Source organism: Citrus sinensis, chromosome 4 (genome assembly GCF_022201045.2).
Source record: "Citrus sinensis cultivar Valencia sweet orange chromosome 4, DVS_A1.0, whole genome shotgun sequence".
Classification (NCBI taxonomy): domain Eukaryota; kingdom Viridiplantae; phylum Streptophyta; class Magnoliopsida; order Sapindales; family Rutaceae; genus Citrus; species Citrus sinensis.
This window is the reverse complement of record NC_068559.1, coordinates 27,118,652-27,137,571: the sequence shown is the minus strand read 5'-3', so window position 1 is coordinate 27,137,571 and position 18,920 is coordinate 27,118,652. Positions and strand designations below refer to the sequence as shown.

Genomic DNA, 18,920 nt, shown 5'->3' with positions numbered 1-18,920 from the left:
TCATCCTCCATCTCATAGTTGGCTATATCAACGAAAATGATGATAATTCCTCTATATAAAAGTTGATCTAGGCCAATAACTTTTCATATATGAGTTTTGAGGTTTTAGATCTATAAATAAATAATTTATTTATCAGGGAATATAGACATATAAAAAGTAACCTTCGTAAATCTAGATTTGGGTGGAAAAAAACTATTATATATATATATATAGAGAGAGAGAGAGAGAGAGAGAGAGAGAGAGAGAGAGAGAGAGCAAAGTTTCAATGATCTTATAGTGCATGCGTCAGAGTTCAATATTACAAAGGGTTCAATTGGAATTGTTTTTAAGAGATTTAAAAGTGATTTTATAAAGATAAAAGCTAATTTTTGTGTTTGATAAACTTTTTTTAAAAACGACTTTGGACAGAATCACCTCATCATATAGAATTTGATTTTGAAAATCACTTTTATACTTAATATGATTCTATATATATTCTCAAATATATTATAAAAATTTAAAATTATCCTTAGTAGTTAGAAAATAAAATCATTGACTTTATAGAGATTATTATTATTATTATTATTATTATTATATATATATATTTTATTCAATGTTATATCAAATTCAATTATTTATATTTTTACAGCAATTTAACAGTAAGATTTACCAAACAAATATGGCTGCTTTTAAAACTTACGATACTTTTAAAAATAAATTTTACCAAATATTTAATTAATTTTCTTCATATTTGATTATTTATACAATACAACTAACAATAATTATTTTAAAGAACAATATTATCAAACTAGCCCAAAGTGTATTTGGCAAATTAGAGGTACTAGGTTAGAGACTTGTTGATATAAATTAACAAACTTCATCTCTACTTAAAAACTTTCGTAGAATGAGGAATCAAAATGTTTTAAATTATATACCAAATGTTCTGGTAAATTATTTGTCATTCATTCAGTGATTAATAATTTTTGACAATTTTTAGGGGAATTAATTATATTACGCTACCATTCAATTGATAAACATTATATCATTGAAAATGGAATTGTCACATTAAATAAGAAGGTATTTTGAGACTCTTCTGAGGTATTGACTCGGCTGGTTGGATCAACAGCAATATTCTAACTGGGCTTGCTGTCATGTGATTGCATTAAAGTTCTGGGCTGGTTGGATCAACAGCAACACCCACTCAGATTGATTCTGAAAACACTTGACATACATCTGAGTACCCCCTTTTCTCATATGAAAATGAAATGATCTTTCATTGCATAATTGCATTGAAGTTCTCAAAATCCAAACGAGGGGTACATTTAGCATTACACCATAATTTTAGTTTTAGCTCAAAACACGAGGCTTAAGCCTTTATTATGTATATACACACAAATAATGATAATAAAGGTGTTAAATCTTTGTCTTCGGTAAGAGACAAATTAAAGAATTTGAGTTCACACTTTTTGTTAGGTAAAAAGTCAGCCTCCCCCCGGCAATATTGATGGTGAAATTATTGTCACTTCTCCTCGGAATCAATAATTGAATCAAATAATTACAGACGTCTCCCTTACAACTCCATTACATTCCACGCTTTCATTGTTGTTCACAGGATTTTGTCAATAATGGCTAACCATTACATAATTGCGTCTTCTTAATTCTTAAATAAGAAACGCTCGACAGTAGTGAGCTTCACTTGAACCGCATTTCAATTCTCGGCGCATGATTCTGCGTGTGGTGCGGCTGGAAACATATCATTTCCGAAATATATATCTCTGTCAGATGGGGACCTCGGACTTAGTTTGAAAGATAATCATGCCCGCTGGCTCTCTAAGAATCTTCTTACCAAAATGTACATGACTTCGCCTGAGATGTAACATTATAATAACAATAATAATGCGTGTGGATAAATTAGCGAGGCGGATTCACTTTCCTCATAACAGAAGAAAAAGGCAGAAAGACAACGATCGCATTGTATTTTAATAGTTCTAGTGGGTTCAGTGAACAGCCCTAAAGATAGGAACTAGGAATTAATTATTTGAAAACTAGTCAATGATGGCTCAGAAAAAAAAATCTTGACATGACATTGGTCTCTTTTGGATAATTATAAGCAGGATAACATTATTGTAGTCCGTAGAAGGTAAAAATCACATTCGTCCAACCAAATTCCAAAGCAGTTGCAATGAATCATCAAAACGACAAAAGAAAAAAAAAATGAGGGGGGTTAATCACAAAACAACTATTATGGCACGCAAAGGATTCAGGAACATGCGATACTAAAGAAAGGGCAGCTATAACCACTAGGGCCTGGTTTAATGGTTAGAGCCCGCACAGAAGATTAAAATATGAGCGGTGTTGTATAAAATTTGATGTAAATTAGTCTCAGTAATTATAAATTTGTAAATATTCTGAATAATAATCTCTTAAAAAAAGAAGAAGAAAGGGCAGCTATTTATAACTTAAAAGTGGAGCTTTTTGGCCATTGCCATTGCCAGCCAATTGTGACAAATCATTTTGCCATTGGACTTCTTCTTCTCCAGATGATTAGGAAAGTGCCGCAAATATTATGTCACATGCCAACAACAGTGAGTTAAAAGTTCACACAAACGTCACAACACAACGCCTGAATTCGATCGCATCGGCGGGCATACACTATCAAAATTTTGCTTTGTTACCTACAGACTACAGTTGGTTGATAGTATTTAATAAAATTTCAATTTTAATTTGTTATGGGAATTCTTGTTGTGTTAATGTTTCGCTTTCGTGGGAATCGTCTTTTTCTCGTGGGCTCATTTAATATCAGTTCGGGAGGGATCGCTCTGTAAGTAATTAATTAATTATTATTATTATTATTAATTATAAATGAAATTTCATTGCAGTGTTTTGACAGCATTTATTTCATTAGCTTTTAAATTATTTTTAGTCCATTTAGTACCATGATATTAAAAATTGGCAATCGAAATCACTGTCTAACCTACAACAGCTATTTAGTATTTATAAAGAACCTTCGCCATGTTTGGAATTAACAACGCCGCATACGTAATAATCTGGATAAGAAAATGATCATAATTGCTTTAAAAGGAAGAAAATCATTTGCTGTACTTTAAAAAAAAAAAAAAAAAAAAGGGATGGAAATTAGTGATCATCTAATCAACGTTTAATTGTAAAGTTTCTACTCAAAGTCTGCCCCATTAACTGCGATATAAATGAATTACTTTTTCAGCTTTGATTACGGCAATCAAATCTCCCACACTCTCCCGTCATTTAAATTAAAGCCACCCACCTCTTTCAAACGGTGCGTATTATCCATCGTGACTTCATGCGGCCCAAAACCCTCGCACGCGCACACTCACGTGCCGACATCTGATACCCGTGCGCATTACACACGCTGCGTATTTTACCGAATACAGTAATTTTTTTAAAAATTTAACAGTAAGAAATAACGAAATCACAGCTAATTTGTAAAATCCCCTCCATTTTCTCGTTCTCCAGTCGCTTTTGTCCTCTTCAGCAACAGCTTGGATGTTCCATCAAGTCTAGTCTAGGGTTTCCTTATTCTTTTCTCACCAGTCTGTTATTTTTCCGAGAAAAGATTAAGAAAAAAAAATGCGAGAGAATTTGGGAGGAGCAATTGTTTGTTTTTCGTTTTCGTCTAAAAAAAATTTTCTGTCTCGGTAGTGGTTTCTAGGGCCTTTGAGTGGAGTTTTTTCACGTTCTTTTATTGAAAATGCCGGCTCAACGATCCAAGTCCGAGAGAACCGATGCGGGAAAGCAGCTCCGGCGGGACCCCTACGAGGTTCTCGGCGTCTCCAGGAACTGTACGGATCAAGAAATCAAGAGCGCCTACAGGAAAATGGCTCTCAAGTATGTCTTTTTTTTTTTTAAAGGTTTTTTTCTTCTTTGTGGCGTTTTCATCGTGTAATTCATTTGCTACCGTGAAGTTCTTTGTTTAAGTATTTTATTCAAAATAAATTGTTTTATTGTTATTGTTAATATATGATTTGAATTTGCTCGTGTTAATGTAGACATTGCGATGGTAAATACTAAATAATATGAATATATCAGAGTAAGAAGAAGAATTAAAATGAGCTAGATTTTGAAGTGACATAGTGTAGCTCGAAGTTGAGGCGGAACTTTGTCGCCTATGTTGGTGGTTGGGAAGTTTACAGTCTGTTGGTGATTGCTTAGGTCAAAGTTATGGGCTTAACATAGTCATTACCTCGGTCCCTTGTCTCATGGCAGAATGCAGATCCCGCTAATTTGCTATCTGAATGGAGAAGATTAAGGAAACTAGTTATGAGAAACAATGGCACTTCATCGAGTGAGATATATAGATAGCTCAAGGATACTTGCTATTAGTGTTGCTGGTCTTTTGTAGTTTTAATGACGACATCTCTAACCTGTATAATAATCGAGATAGAGTAAAAATCTGAAGGTGCAACTTTGATTTACTGATTTTGTCATTCAAACCAGCTTTGCATTGCATTTTAACTTTGAAAAGGAGCAATGTGTTCTGTTAATGTGGTCGTTTTATACTTTAGTCTCGTGTAGTGTGGTCGAGGTGCCTCAGTTCTAGGATGATTATCTTAAATTTTCTCTTCAATGAGCACCACCATGGAAGTCATGATATTTGAGCTGGAAATGGCTAGTTCTTTATGCACAAGGTGGTTTTTAATGCTGGAACTGTCAAGAAAAGTTGTACTTAAAAAATTAATTGGAGAATGCTAGTGTGAAAATTGATTTCAATATGATCATATTAGTATACTGGTTCTTGTTCAGAGGAGCTCTGCCAGATCAAATGTTGTGACTGCATTATTATGGATCATGGACATTGAAACCACATTGAGAAAAGCTTGGAAAATCAGAAGTCTTGACTACATTTTTTATTGATGACAAAAGATACTGGATTATGAACTAAGAACCTGGTAAGACAAAGGCAGCCTTTACAAAAATAAGTTGCAGAGAATGGTGCTTTAAAACTTTCTTATCAATTGGAAAAAAAAAAATGTGGTACTTTCAAACAGAGCCCATTAGAAAGTGACATACTACACAGAAATATATCACATTTTACCTTAAAAGTAGTGCTCAGTGATCTTTGTTTTTCCAAGAAGCTGTAACTTTGTAAAAATAATGTGTATAGTCTCTATTAGTTAATCACATACTGCATAAAAACTATAAAGAAATGATAAAAAAAATAATGTGTATAGTCTCTATTAGTTAATCACATACTGTAGTAACTTTTTAGCATATGCATTTTCTTTTGGGGGGGTGCTAGTCTGGGGGGCTAGCCTTGATAGGTACCTGTCCGTAAAAAGGCATGTTGGACACACTCCTCATACCATCCATAGAGATGTCATATTTGTTCGACATTTAAGCTCCAGTCATTTTGAATTGTTCGGTCAAGACAGCAATCATTAGCCCTTCTTGATATTTCCTTTGATGCTTTTCTGGCTTTTTAGTTCCAATTTCATTGTAAGGCGTGGTGTATTGATTGTAAATGACATGACAAGATGCATTTATTATTTACTGTTTTATTTTCTTCCACATAGTATTTTTTTGTTTCTTCCATTTATTTGATGATATATATTATTGTAAATGCTAACATATAACTGTTATAGGTACCATCCTGATAAGAATGCAAATGACCCTGTAGCAGCTGATATTTTTAAGGAGGTTACATTTTCCTATAATATCTTGTCAGATCCTGACAAAAGACGACAGTATGACACCGCTGGTTTTGAGGTGAGATGAACACAAGGGGCTAATTTGTGATTTTTTTTTTAATGATTTCATCAACTATTTCAATCATACATTTGGATGCGTGGGTTAGCATGAAATCAGTTGTGGATGTGATGATAATTTTCCATAGGCTGTTGAATCAGAAAGTCAAGAATTGGAGCTAGATCTTTCTAGTTTGGGAGCTGTGAACACCATGTTTGCTGCACTTTTTAGGTATATTCTTTGTGAATATTTTCTTCTATTCTTTAGAACTTTTCTGCAACTTGTGAAATCATTCCAATGATTTGAGTGGAATGGCTTTTTCAAAATAGTAAACTTGGTGTGCCAATCAAGACCACTGTATCGGCTACTGTCTTGGAGGAGGCACTTAATGGCATGGTAACTGTTCGTCCACTACTGCTTGATCAACATATAACCAGGAAGGTAGGCATTCTTATTTCTTAGCTGCTACTGCTGTTAAGTTGTGTACTGATTGAATTGTTTTGCATCTGAACAGGTTGAAAAGCAATGTGCTCATTTCTATTCTGTTACAATAACAGAAGAGGAAGCACGGGCTGGATTCGTGTGCCGAGTGCAATCATCTGACAAAAGCAAATTCAAGGTTTATAAGAATTCTGTCTCTATTCCTCTGGGAACTATACACTCGTTTTCATCTTCTACACTGCTTTTCAGTTCTTTTTGAACGCAAGGCTTGACAAGCTAATAATAATTGTTCTTTAAACTAAATTCAAACTAGTGTGCTTTGTTTATTTTATATTTGTAGCGTTTGTAAAATCAAATAATAACAGGGATAAGGAACTTTGGATACACCACGTGTAACTTTTAGTTATAGTTAAACTTTAGTAGAACCATCTTTCGATTGAGTAGCAAGAGAAAGTATGTGCAGCCTGGGTAACTTCTTTTCACAACTCATATAGACCTTATTTTTTAAAAAAAAATTAAAAAAGCAAGTGGTATTTTGGCGCTCATAAACTTTTGGAATATTGTTGTTATCACTTTATTAATACTAATTGTCTATTTTCTGAATTACTTAATGCATTATTAGTCAAAGGCTGATCATTTCTGTGAAGAGCTAATTGCACATATGCTAGCATGCTTCTTTCTTTGGTTGACCACAAAGGACTGTTGTATCCATATCCTCTTGAGTATAAAAATCTTTCATATGGAATCAGGAATTGGTGAAATTTCAGTCCTACTTGTTTATTGTCTGATTTCTTATGTGCTATATTGTAAAATTTATATTTTATTTCATCTTTTCTCCTAAAGCAGGTGTTCTAACTCATTGGCTTTGTGCAGTTATTGTACTTTGATCGGGAAGGGACTGGTGGACTGAGCCTTGCACTTCAGGTATTGAGCAGGTTTCTTTTCCTTTTTTTAATCTCCTTTTGTGAAGTATAGATAATATACACACTCCTTTTATATATTTTTTCCCTCTCTGTAAGATTGCGCTCACATTGTTTATGATGATTTCTTTCTGGTGTAGGAGGATTGCACAAAAACTGGAAAGGTTACGTCTGCTGGCATGTATTTTCTTGGTTTCCCAGTTTACCGGTTGGATCAAACAGCCACCTCGGTGAGTTGATTGTGTTGTAAATAAATAATTTATTTATCAGGGAATATAGACATATAAAAAGTAACCTTCGTAAATCTAGATTTGGGTGGAAAAAAACTATTATATATATATATATAGAGAGAGAGAGAGAGAGAGAGAGAGAGAGAGAGAGAGAGCAAAGTTTCAATGATCTTATAGTGCATGCGTCAGAGTTCAATATTACAAAGGGTTCAATTGGAATTGTTTTTAAGAGATTTAAAAGTGATTTTATAAAGATAAAAGCTAATTTTTGTGTTTGATAAACTTTTTTTAAAAACGACTTTGGACAGAATCACCTCATCATATAGAATTTGATTTTGAAAATCACTTTTATACTTAATATGATTCTATATATATTCTCAAATATATTATAAAAATTTAAAATTATCCTTAGTAGTTAGAAAATAAAATCATTGACTTTATAGAGATTATTATTATTATTATTATTATTATTATATATATATATTTTATTCAATGTTATATCAAATTCAATTATTTATATTTTTACAGCAATTTAACAGTAAGATTTACCAAACAAATATGGCTGCTTTTAAAACTTACGATACTTTTAAAAATAAATTTTACCAAATATTTAATTAATTTTCTTCATATTTGATTATTTATACAATACAACTAACAATAATTATTTTAAAGAACAATATTATCAAACTAGCCCAAAGTGTATTTGGCAAATTAGAGGTACTAGGTTAGAGACTTGTTGATATAAATTAACAAACTTCATCTCTACTTAAAAACTTTCGTAGAATGAGGAATCAAAATGTTTTAAATTATATACCAAATGTTCTGGTAAATTATTTGTCATTCATTCAGTGATTAATAATTTTTGACAATTTTTAGGGGAATTAATTATATTACGCTACCATTCAATTGATAAACATTATATCATTGAAAATGGAATTGTCACATTAAATAAGAAGGTATTTTGAGACTCTTCTGAGGTATTGACTCGGCTGGTTGGATCAACAGCAATATTCTAACTGGGCTTGCTGTCATGTGATTGCATTAAAGTTCTGGGCTGGTTGGATCAACAGCAACACCCACTCAGATTGATTCTGAAAACACTTGACATACATCTGAGTACCCCCTTTTCTCATATGAAAATGAAATGATCTTTCATTGCATAATTGCATTGAAGTTCTCAAAATCCAAACGAGGGGTACATTTAGCATTACACCATAATTTTAGTTTTAGCTCAAAACACGAGGCTTAAGCCTTTATTATGTATATACACACAAATAATGATAATAAAGGTGTTAAATCTTTGTCTTCGGTAAGAGACAAATTAAAGAATTTGAGTTCACACTTTTTGTTAGGTAAAAAGTCAGCCTCCCCCCGGCAATATTGATGGTGAAATTATTGTCACTTCTCCTCGGAATCAATAATTGAATCAAATAATTACAGACGTCTCCCTTACAACTCCATTACATTCCACGCTTTCATTGTTGTTCACAGGATTTTGTCAATAATGGCTAACCATTACATAATTGCGTCTTCTTAATTCTTAAATAAGAAACGCTCGACAGTAGTGAGCTTCACTTGAACCGCATTTCAATTCTCGGCGCATGATTCTGCGTGTGGTGCGGCTGGAAACATATCATTTCCGAAATATATATCTCTGTCAGATGGGGACCTCGGACTTAGTTTGAAAGATAATCATGCCCGCTGGCTCTCTAAGAATCTTCTTACCAAAATGTACATGACTTCGCCTGAGATGTAACATTATAATAACAATAATAATGCGTGTGGATAAATTAGCGAGGCGGATTCACTTTCCTCATAACAGAAGAAAAAGGCAGAAAGACAACGATCGCATTGTATTTTAATAGTTCTAGTGGGTTCAGTGAACAGCCCTAAAGATAGGAACTAGGAATTAATTATTTGAAAACTAGTCAATGATGGCTCAGAAAAAAAAATCTTGACATGACATTGGTCTCTTTTGGATAATTATAAGCAGGATAACATTATTGTAGTCCGTAGAAGGTAAAAATCACATTCGTCCAACCAAATTCCAAAGCAGTTGCAATGAATCATCAAAACGACAAAAGAAAAAAAAAATGAGGGGGGTTAATCACAAAACAACTATTATGGCACGCAAAGGATTCAGGAACATGCGATACTAAAGAAAGGGCAGCTATAACCACTAGGGCCTGGTTTAATGGTTAGAGCCCGCACAGAAGATTAAAATATGAGCGGTGTTGTATAAAATTTGATGTAAATTAGTCTCAGTAATTATAAATTTGTAAATATTCTGAATAATAATCTCTTAAAAAAAGAAGAAGAAAGGGCAGCTATTTATAACTTAAAAGTGGAGCTTTTTGGCCATTGCCATTGCCAGCCAATTGTGACAAATCATTTTGCCATTGGACTTCTTCTTCTCCAGATGATTAGGAAAGTGCCGCAAATATTATGTCACATGCCAACAACAGTGAGTTAAAAGTTCACACAAACGTCACAACACAACGCCTGAATTCGATCGCATCGGCGGGCATACACTATCAAAATTTTGCTTTGTTACCTACAGACTACAGTTGGTTGATAGTATTTAATAAAATTTCAATTTTAATTTGTTATGGGAATTCTTGTTGTGTTAATGTTTCGCTTTCGTGGGAATCGTCTTTTTCTCGTGGGCTCATTTAATATCAGTTCGGGAGGGATCGCTCTGTAAGTAATTAATTAATTATTATTATTATTATTAATTATAAATGAAATTTCATTGCAGTGTTTTGACAGCATTTATTTCATTAGCTTTTAAATTATTTTTAGTCCATTTAGTACCATGATATTAAAAATTGGCAATCGAAATCACTGTCTAACCTACAACAGCTATTTAGTATTTATAAAGAACCTTCGCCATGTTTGGAATTAACAACGCCGCATACGTAATAATCTGGATAAGAAAATGATCATAATTGCTTTAAAAGGAAGAAAATCATTTGCTGTACTTTAAAAAAAAAAAAAAAAAAAAGGGATGGAAATTAGTGATCATCTAATCAACGTTTAATTGTAAAGTTTCTACTCAAAGTCTGCCCCATTAACTGCGATATAAATGAATTACTTTTTCAGCTTTGATTACGGCAATCAAATCTCCCACACTCTCCCGTCATTTAAATTAAAGCCACCCACCTCTTTCAAACGGTGCGTATTATCCATCGTGACTTCATGCGGCCCAAAACCCTCGCACGCGCACACTCACGTGCCGACATCTGATACCCGTGCGCATTACACACGCTGCGTATTTTACCGAATACAGTAATTTTTTTAAAAATTTAACAGTAAGAAATAACGAAATCACAGCTAATTTGTAAAATCCCCTCCATTTTCTCGTTCTCCAGTCGCTTTTGTCCTCTTCAGCAACAGCTTGGATGTTCCATCAAGTCTAGTCTAGGGTTTCCTTATTCTTTTCTCACCAGTCTGTTATTTTTCCGAGAAAAGATTAAGAAAAAAAAATGCGAGAGAATTTGGGAGGAGCAATTGTTTGTTTTTCGTTTTCGTCTAAAAAAAATTTTCTGTCTCGGTAGTGGTTTCTAGGGCCTTTGAGTGGAGTTTTTTCACGTTCTTTTATTGAAAATGCCGGCTCAACGATCCAAGTCCGAGAGAACCGATGCGGGAAAGCAGCTCCGGCGGGACCCCTACGAGGTTCTCGGCGTCTCCAGGAACTGTACGGATCAAGAAATCAAGAGCGCCTACAGGAAAATGGCTCTCAAGTATGTCTTTTTTTTTTTTAAAGGTTTTTTTCTTCTTTGTGGCGTTTTCATCGTGTAATTCATTTGCTACCGTGAAGTTCTTTGTTTAAGTATTTTATTCAAAATAAATTGTTTTATTGTTATTGTTAATATATGATTTGAATTTGCTCGTGTTAATGTAGACATTGCGATGGTAAATACTAAATAATATGAATATATCAGAGTAAGAAGAAGAATTAAAATGAGCTAGATTTTGAAGTGACATAGTGTAGCTCGAAGTTGAGGCGGAACTTTGTCGCCTATGTTGGTGGTTGGGAAGTTTACAGTCTGTTGGTGATTGCTTAGGTCAAAGTTATGGGCTTAACATAGTCATTACCTCGGTCCCTTGTCTCATGGCAGAATGCAGATCCCGCTAATTTGCTATCTGAATGGAGAAGATTAAGGAAACTAGTTATGAGAAACAATGGCACTTCATCGAGTGAGATATATAGATAGCTCAAGGATACTTGCTATTAGTGTTGCTGGTCTTTTGTAGTTTTAATGACGACATCTCTAACCTGTATAATAATCGAGATAGAGTAAAAATCTGAAGGTGCAACTTTGATTTACTGATTTTGTCATTCAAACCAGCTTTGCATTGCATTTTAACTTTGAAAAGGAGCAATGTGTTCTGTTAATGTGGTCGTTTTATACTTTAGTCTCGTGTAGTGTGGTCGAGGTGCCTCAGTTCTAGGATGATTATCTTAAATTTTCTCTTCAATGAGCACCACCATGGAAGTCATGATATTTGAGCTGGAAATGGCTAGTTCTTTATGCACAAGGTGGTTTTTAATGCTGGAACTGTCAAGAAAAGTTGTACTTAAAAAATTAATTGGAGAATGCTAGTGTGAAAATTGATTTCAATATGATCATATTAGTATACTGGTTCTTGTTCAGAGGAGCTCTGCCAGATCAAATGTTGTGACTGCATTATTATGGATCATGGACATTGAAACCACATTGAGAAAAGCTTGGAAAATCAGAAGTCTTGACTACATTTTTTATTGATGACAAAAGATACTGGATTATGAACTAAGAACCTGGTAAGACAAAGGCAGCCTTTACAAAAATAAGTTGCAGAGAATGGTGCTTTAAAACTTTCTTATCAATTGGAAAAAAAAAAATGTGGTACTTTCAAACAGAGCCCATTAGAAAGTGACATACTACACAGAAATATATCACATTTTACCTTAAAAGTAGTGCTCAGTGATCTTTGTTTTTCCAAGAAGCTGTAACTTTGTAAAAATAATGTGTATAGTCTCTATTAGTTAATCACATACTGCATAAAAACTATAAAGAAATGATAAAAAAAATAATGTGTATAGTCTCTATTAGTTAATCACATACTGTAGTAACTTTTTAGCATATGCATTTTCTTTTGGGGGGGTGCTAGTCTGGGGGGCTAGCCTTGATAGGTACCTGTCCGTAAAAAGGCATGTTGGACACACTCCTCATACCATCCATAGAGATGTCATATTTGTTCGACATTTAAGCTCCAGTCATTTTGAATTGTTCGGTCAAGACAGCAATCATTAGCCCTTCTTGATATTTCCTTTGATGCTTTTCTGGCTTTTTAGTTCCAATTTCATTGTAAGGCGTGGTGTATTGATTGTAAATGACATGACAAGATGCATTTATTATTTACTGTTTTATTTTCTTCCACATAGTATTTTTTTGTTTCTTCCATTTATTTGATGATATATATTATTGTAAATGCTAACATATAACTGTTATAGGTACCATCCTGATAAGAATGCAAATGACCCTGTAGCAGCTGATATTTTTAAGGAGGTTACATTTTCCTATAATATCTTGTCAGATCCTGACAAAAGACGACAGTATGACACCGCTGGTTTTGAGGTGAGATGAACACAAGGGGCTAATTTGTGATTTTTTTTTTAATGATTTCATCAACTATTTCAATCATACATTTGGATGCGTGGGTTAGCATGAAATCAGTTGTGGATGTGATGATAATTTTCCATAGGCTGTTGAATCAGAAAGTCAAGAATTGGAGCTAGATCTTTCTAGTTTGGGAGCTGTGAACACCATGTTTGCTGCACTTTTTAGGTATATTCTTTGTGAATATTTTCTTCTATTCTTTAGAACTTTTCTGCAACTTGTGAAATCATTCCAATGATTTGAGTGGAATGGCTTTTTCAAAATAGTAAACTTGGTGTGCCAATCAAGACCACTGTATCGGCTACTGTCTTGGAGGAGGCACTTAATGGCATGGTAACTGTTCGTCCACTACTGCTTGATCAACATATAACCAGGAAGGTAGGCATTCTTATTTCTTAGCTGCTACTGCTGTTAAGTTGTGTACTGATTGAATTGTTTTGCATCTGAACAGGTTGAAAAGCAATGTGCTCATTTCTATTCTGTTACAATAACAGAAGAGGAAGCACGGGCTGGATTCGTGTGCCGAGTGCAATCATCTGACAAAAGCAAATTCAAGGTTTATAAGAATTCTGTCTCTATTCCTCTGGGAACTATACACTCGTTTTCATCTTCTACACTGCTTTTCAGTTCTTTTTGAACGCAAGGCTTGACAAGCTAATAATAATTGTTCTTTAAACTAAATTCAAACTAGTGTGCTTTGTTTATTTTATATTTGTAGCGTTTGTAAAATCAAATAATAACAGGGATAAGGAACTTTGGATACACCACGTGTAACTTTTAGTTATAGTTAAACTTTAGTAGAACCATCTTTCGATTGAGTAGCAAGAGAAAGTATGTGCAGCCTGGGTAACTTCTTTTCACAACTCATATAGACCTTATTTTTTAAAAAAAAATTAAAAAAGCAAGTGGTATTTTGGCGCTCATAAACTTTTGGAATATTGTTGTTATCACTTTATTAATACTAATTGTCTATTTTCTGAATTACTTAATGCATTATTAGTCAAAGGCTGATCATTTCTGTGAAGAGCTAATTGCACATATGCTAGCATGCTTCTTTCTTTGGTTGACCACAAAGGACTGTTGTATCCATATCCTCTTGAGTATAAAAATCTTTCATATGGAATCAGGAATTGGTGAAATTTCAGTCCTACTTGTTTATTGTCTGATTTCTTATGTGCTATATTGTAAAATTTATATTTTATTTCATCTTTTCTCCTAAAGCAGGTGTTCTAACTCATTGGCTTTGTGCAGTTATTGTACTTTGATCGGGAAGGGACTGGTGGACTGAGCCTTGCACTTCAGGTATTGAGCAGGTTTCTTTTCCTTTTTTTAATCTCCTTTTGTGAAGTATAGATAATATACACACTCCTTTTATATATTTTTTCCCTCTCTGTAAGATTGCGCTCACATTGTTTATGATGATTTCTTTCTGGTGTAGGAGGATTGCACAAAAACTGGAAAGGTTACGTCTGCTGGCATGTATTTTCTTGGTTTCCCAGTTTACCGGTTGGATCAAACAGCCACCTCGGTGAGTTGATTGTGTTGTAAATAAATCTTAATTTATTTTCATCTCCACGTTTATGTTTGCTTACTATTTCTCTCGGTTTGGGAATTATTGTGGCTCTAGATGGCGGCTGCAAAAGATCCAGATGCTGCCTTCTTTAAAAAACTGGATGGGTTTCAGCCCTGTGAAATAACTGAATTGAAGGCTGGCACCCATGTGTTTGCTGTTTATGGTCAGTTCCTTAGCTTTTCTGTTCAGTTAGATTTCTTTTCCAAATAATGCATTTGGTGAAACCTTACCAACTGCCTTTTTATTCTGTCACATATCTTTTAGGTGACAATTTTTTTAAAAGTGCAAGCTACATGATAGAAGCCCTTTGTGCTGCCCCTTTTACAGAAGAAAAAGAGAATCTTAGAGCTGTAGAAGCTGAAATTCTGTCTAAAAGAGCGGAACTATCAAAGTTTGAGAGTGAATACAGAGAGGTGGAAACTTTGACACATCCAGTGCATATCCAATATTAAATCTTTATTTTAGTTATTCACTTGGAAATATTGACAGGTCCTGGCACAATTTACAGAGATGACCAGTAGATATGCACAAGAAATGCAAGCAGTAAGATTAACTTTGCGGAAACCTTGTGCCTGAACATCTTTTGAGAATTAGATTCATACATTTGTAGTTGCTTAAATGCAATTTGCTTTGTAGATTGATGAGCTTCTAAAGCAGAGAAATGAAATTCATGCCTCGTACACAACTGCCCCGCCAATGAAGCGGAGTGCGAGTAAGAATAGAAGTCGAGGCTCCCCCAAGGAGACTAAAGAAGAAGGCCAAGTGAGAGATAAGAAACCTACAATGAGGGATAGACCGAAGAAGAAGAAGTGGTTCAATATCCACCTAAAAGCTGACAAGCGAAACAAATGCTAAAACTGGGTATGATTGTCATGTAAGCTTTCCTAAACTTGTTTCTATTTTAAATTTAATAGTAATTGAAGTAGGCTTTCACTTGTACTGTGCTAATTTAAAATAGTGTCGGACTCTACCACCCTTAGATGAAAACTTGCGCAATCATCCTATGTTTCGATGATTTGGCATCTGTATGAGCAAAGAAAGAGACTAAACGATTCCTACTTCAGCATACACTAGTCGATGACAAAGTGACGGCAAAAGTTGTGCTGATGGTGCAGTTTCTTGGGCATGTAAAGGATGAGAACAGCTCATTGTTATTGTAAAATTCCTTCGTTTTGTGTTGCCCAGGTCATTCTCTTGTTAACTTTTTCCCCTCAATTTTTAGGAGCGTTCATGTAAATGCATAAATGATTATTGAAGATTCTTCCTGTTACCTCTTTGCAAGGACTGTTTGATTTTAAAAGAAAAAAGAAAATTGAAAAATTAGTCCGCTTCAGGGGCATTCCACGTTTTGACCACCGTATGTTCATGTTAGTTTGCTGAGAGATCACCGTGATGCCTTATCATTTGTTTTCCATTTTTGGTGTTCGCATCACTATTTGCTTTGTGTATCTAGGCTCGTCTGTCTTAAGTAACATTTACGAGCGGTGGGGGTGGGGAAGTCACTTTTACCTGGAGAAAACCTGAAACATAGTACACCATAACTTTTTTTTTTTCCCTCTTTTTGAGGGTAGTTCACCATAATGTTCATTTTCTAAGGACATGGACGTCAACTTGCGACGCAGCACTCGACACTAATACTAAATAAAATCCCCAGCTACCCTATCATTCACCATTCAATTTTGTCCTTTTACAGATCCCCTAAATAACGATCTTTTGCCACTTGATGAGCATTCAAATTTGTAAACTCGTGGCATCTATGCCTCACCTCTCCATCATTTCCTTGCTTAAGATTATAAACACCGAGCTTCTCCATTGCGTTAGCAAACGCTTGAAAGAATGCTGTCTCATTGGCCGCATACAAATCCACAAACGGCTTAGTCCTACCGTCCACGGCTATATCTTGATCAGTTTGCAACAATCCCAACCCATGTTTCAGATTCTTGTAATACATGTTATCAAATTTTCCCGGCGTGAACACGTCAATAAATGCCGACATCTCAGGCTGCTTAGTGTAATTCTCACAAAGTTTCCGCAAACGATCGGCGTATTGAGGATTCATGGCAGGGTCAGATTGTGAAGTCTTGCTGAAGTTGAATATTCTGTCAGCAAACTCTTTGCAATGGGCGAATCCTATAGTGTGTCCACCAACAAGAGCAACCATTTCTTGCACTGAAAGCCCTTTAGAGCCGAAGACATCAATAATTTGAGATAACGAAAGATTAGTGGTAGGGATATTGCCTTGAACGTGAGAAGCATCAGAAACAATGCTATCTTTACGTCCCAAAAGGACTTTATAATGGGGGCCACCCACCATAACAAGAAGGTTACGCGTTGCCACAGAAATGATATCAGAACATGAGACAACGCCGGGACATTGTAGCTCAAGGGCTGTTTTTGCACGTGTTACTAGGTCAAACGCATCCCCCGGGAGGGGGAGGTTGACGTCGGCATCTCGCTCGGACTTATGGAAGGCGTTGGAGGTGATGAGGACGGATGCATCACAGCCGTCGACTAAGCAGTCATGGAGGAAGAGGCGGAGGACGCCGGCGGCTGTCGCGGGGGCAGAGAGTTGCTTGTCCGTAATGACTTGTTGCATTATTAGTGGGAACTGAGGGCATGTGCTGTTGTAGTAGTTAAGAGCAAGTTGGGATTGTGTACGTTGAATAATTGTCAAGAAGGAACACGAGATCAGAACGATGGAAATGGAAGAGAATTGAGCCATCGTTTGGTATGATAATTGAAGAGAGCAAAAAACAAATGTGATGGGGAAATTAACGTTCATTTTCTTTTTCTTTAATTTCTTATATATTGTAGATTTTGTGGAAGAGAGAGTTTAAAGGATTACTTCCTAGTTGGTTCGCTCATACATACATGGTTTAGCTAGCGGTGACTGATTAAGGGGCTTGATGTGCCTATTTTAATTTGGTCAATAATATCCTTGTGGGGTGGCGAATTATTTAGAGGATTAATGGAAATATAGAAAACTTGAAATAGAACGATGCATCTTAAAATTATTTTTAATCGTATTCTAAAAATAATCGGTTATGAAGAAAATTAATTAAATGTTTGGTGAAATTTATTTTTAAAAGTACTATGAGTTTTAAAAACAGTCGTATGAATTTGATAAATGTTACTGTTGAAATGTTGTAAGAAAATTTATTTACACATTTATAAACATGTATATATAATAATTGATAATTAAAATAATTTTTTTATTCCATAAATTTTATTTTTTTTATTTTACCATCTCAATAGAATTAGTAACAATAATAATCTTTTTAAATTTAATAATTTTATTTCCTAGCTAAACGAGGATAATTTTGTATTTTAATAATATATGTGAGGATATATATGAACTTGTATTCATTATAAATTTGATTTTTAAAATCAAATTTTAAAAAATTACACATTCTTTACTTTTCAAAATTTATGATAGGATTGACGATTTTATTAAAAGTATTTTTTTAAAAAAAAATTACTAAACATAAAAATTAATTTTTAACATTTTAAAATTACTTTTAAACCTCTTAAAAACAATTCCAAATTATCCTAAATGAATGCGTGTATGTTCGCTCTGGTGCACACACAGGAAGTGAATAAATTTGCAACAGCATACGCTTTCGGCAATTTTATCCATGTAGGTGTTGTGATTAATTGTTGACATCGAAATTGACCGCCTCGGCGTCCTGTGGACTCGTGCTGCAAATATTACGATACACGAAATGTCACGTTACCAGCTGGTTGTGATTTTTAAACACGATATAATTTGTATAACATCATGTCATATGTCACATTAATTTATACTCCAACTTCTTAAATTATGATATTATTATTTAATTAGCTATATGGTATTGAATGATGTATGCGTTAGTTCTATTATTTTAATTTAGTCCAAATTCAGATGGCTTTTTACACAGTAATTGATTCGATCCAAGACTCTTTCTTCGAAGAAAAACAAAATGTTAGTAATTTGATCAAATATGGACTTTTAGCAAATTGACTATTATTATTTATTAAGACACTTTTTTTTTTTTGGTTGCAAATTTAAGTAATTGGATAAGTAACACATATTGTTTTAACTGAATTTAATTAATTGATATGTGGTTTGGTTTCAATATTTTAATTTACTCCAAATCTAGAAATGGATTTACACAATAACTGATTCGATCCAAGACTCCTGCTTAGAAGAAAAACAAACGATTTTTTTTTTTTAAATAATTTTAAGTAATTTGATAAGTAACGGGTTTTTTTTTTAATTAAATATAAATCCTCTACTGGCCTAATATCCGATAAAGTAACACAGGTTTTTACGGTAAATGAATATGTGAGTGAGTATTGGTTACCAAAAAGAAAAGAAAAGAAAAAATATATATTTGGGAAAATTTTCAAAATC

The 18,920-nt window shown here is 34.1% G+C and overlaps 2 protein-coding genes across 14 annotated transcripts; one reads left to right on the top strand and one right to left on the bottom strand.

The window, feature by feature from the left end:
* The first annotated feature begins 3,428 nt into the window (after positions 1-3,428).
* Positions 3,429-15,879, top strand: LOC102625440 (chaperone protein dnaJ 16). 13 transcript variants are annotated; one of them, XM_052439612.1, is made up of 12 exons: positions 10,626-11,034; positions 12,789-12,912; positions 13,040-13,122; positions 13,221-13,332; positions 13,406-13,510; positions 14,206-14,256; positions 14,393-14,482; positions 14,582-14,690; positions 14,792-14,940; positions 15,017-15,070; positions 15,164-15,388; positions 15,486-15,879. In XM_052439612.1, exons 1-11 carry the CDS (start codon positions 10,898-10,900, stop codon positions 15,380-15,382), a joined length of 1,233 nt encoding a protein of 410 aa, XP_052295572.1. In that variant the 5' UTR covers positions 10,626-10,897; the 3' UTR covers positions 15,383-15,388; positions 15,486-15,879. The 13 variants fall into 13 exon arrangements, with proteins under 13 accessions (XP_052295574.1, XP_052295564.1, XP_052295565.1 ...); XM_052439606.1 differs by having other exon boundaries at positions 15,164-15,401; positions 15,508-15,879; XM_052439611.1 differs by having other exon boundaries at positions 15,164-15,401.
* Positions 15,880-16,000: 121 nt separating this feature from the next.
* Positions 16,001-17,475, bottom strand: LOC102619020 (peroxidase 6). The gene has a single exon (XM_006483713.4). The coding sequence runs from the start codon at positions 17,307-17,309 to the stop codon at positions 16,215-16,217; it is 1,095 nt and encodes a 364-aa protein (XP_006483776.2). The 5' UTR covers positions 17,310-17,475; the 3' UTR covers positions 16,001-16,214.
* Positions 17,476-18,920: the final 1,445 nt, after the last annotated feature.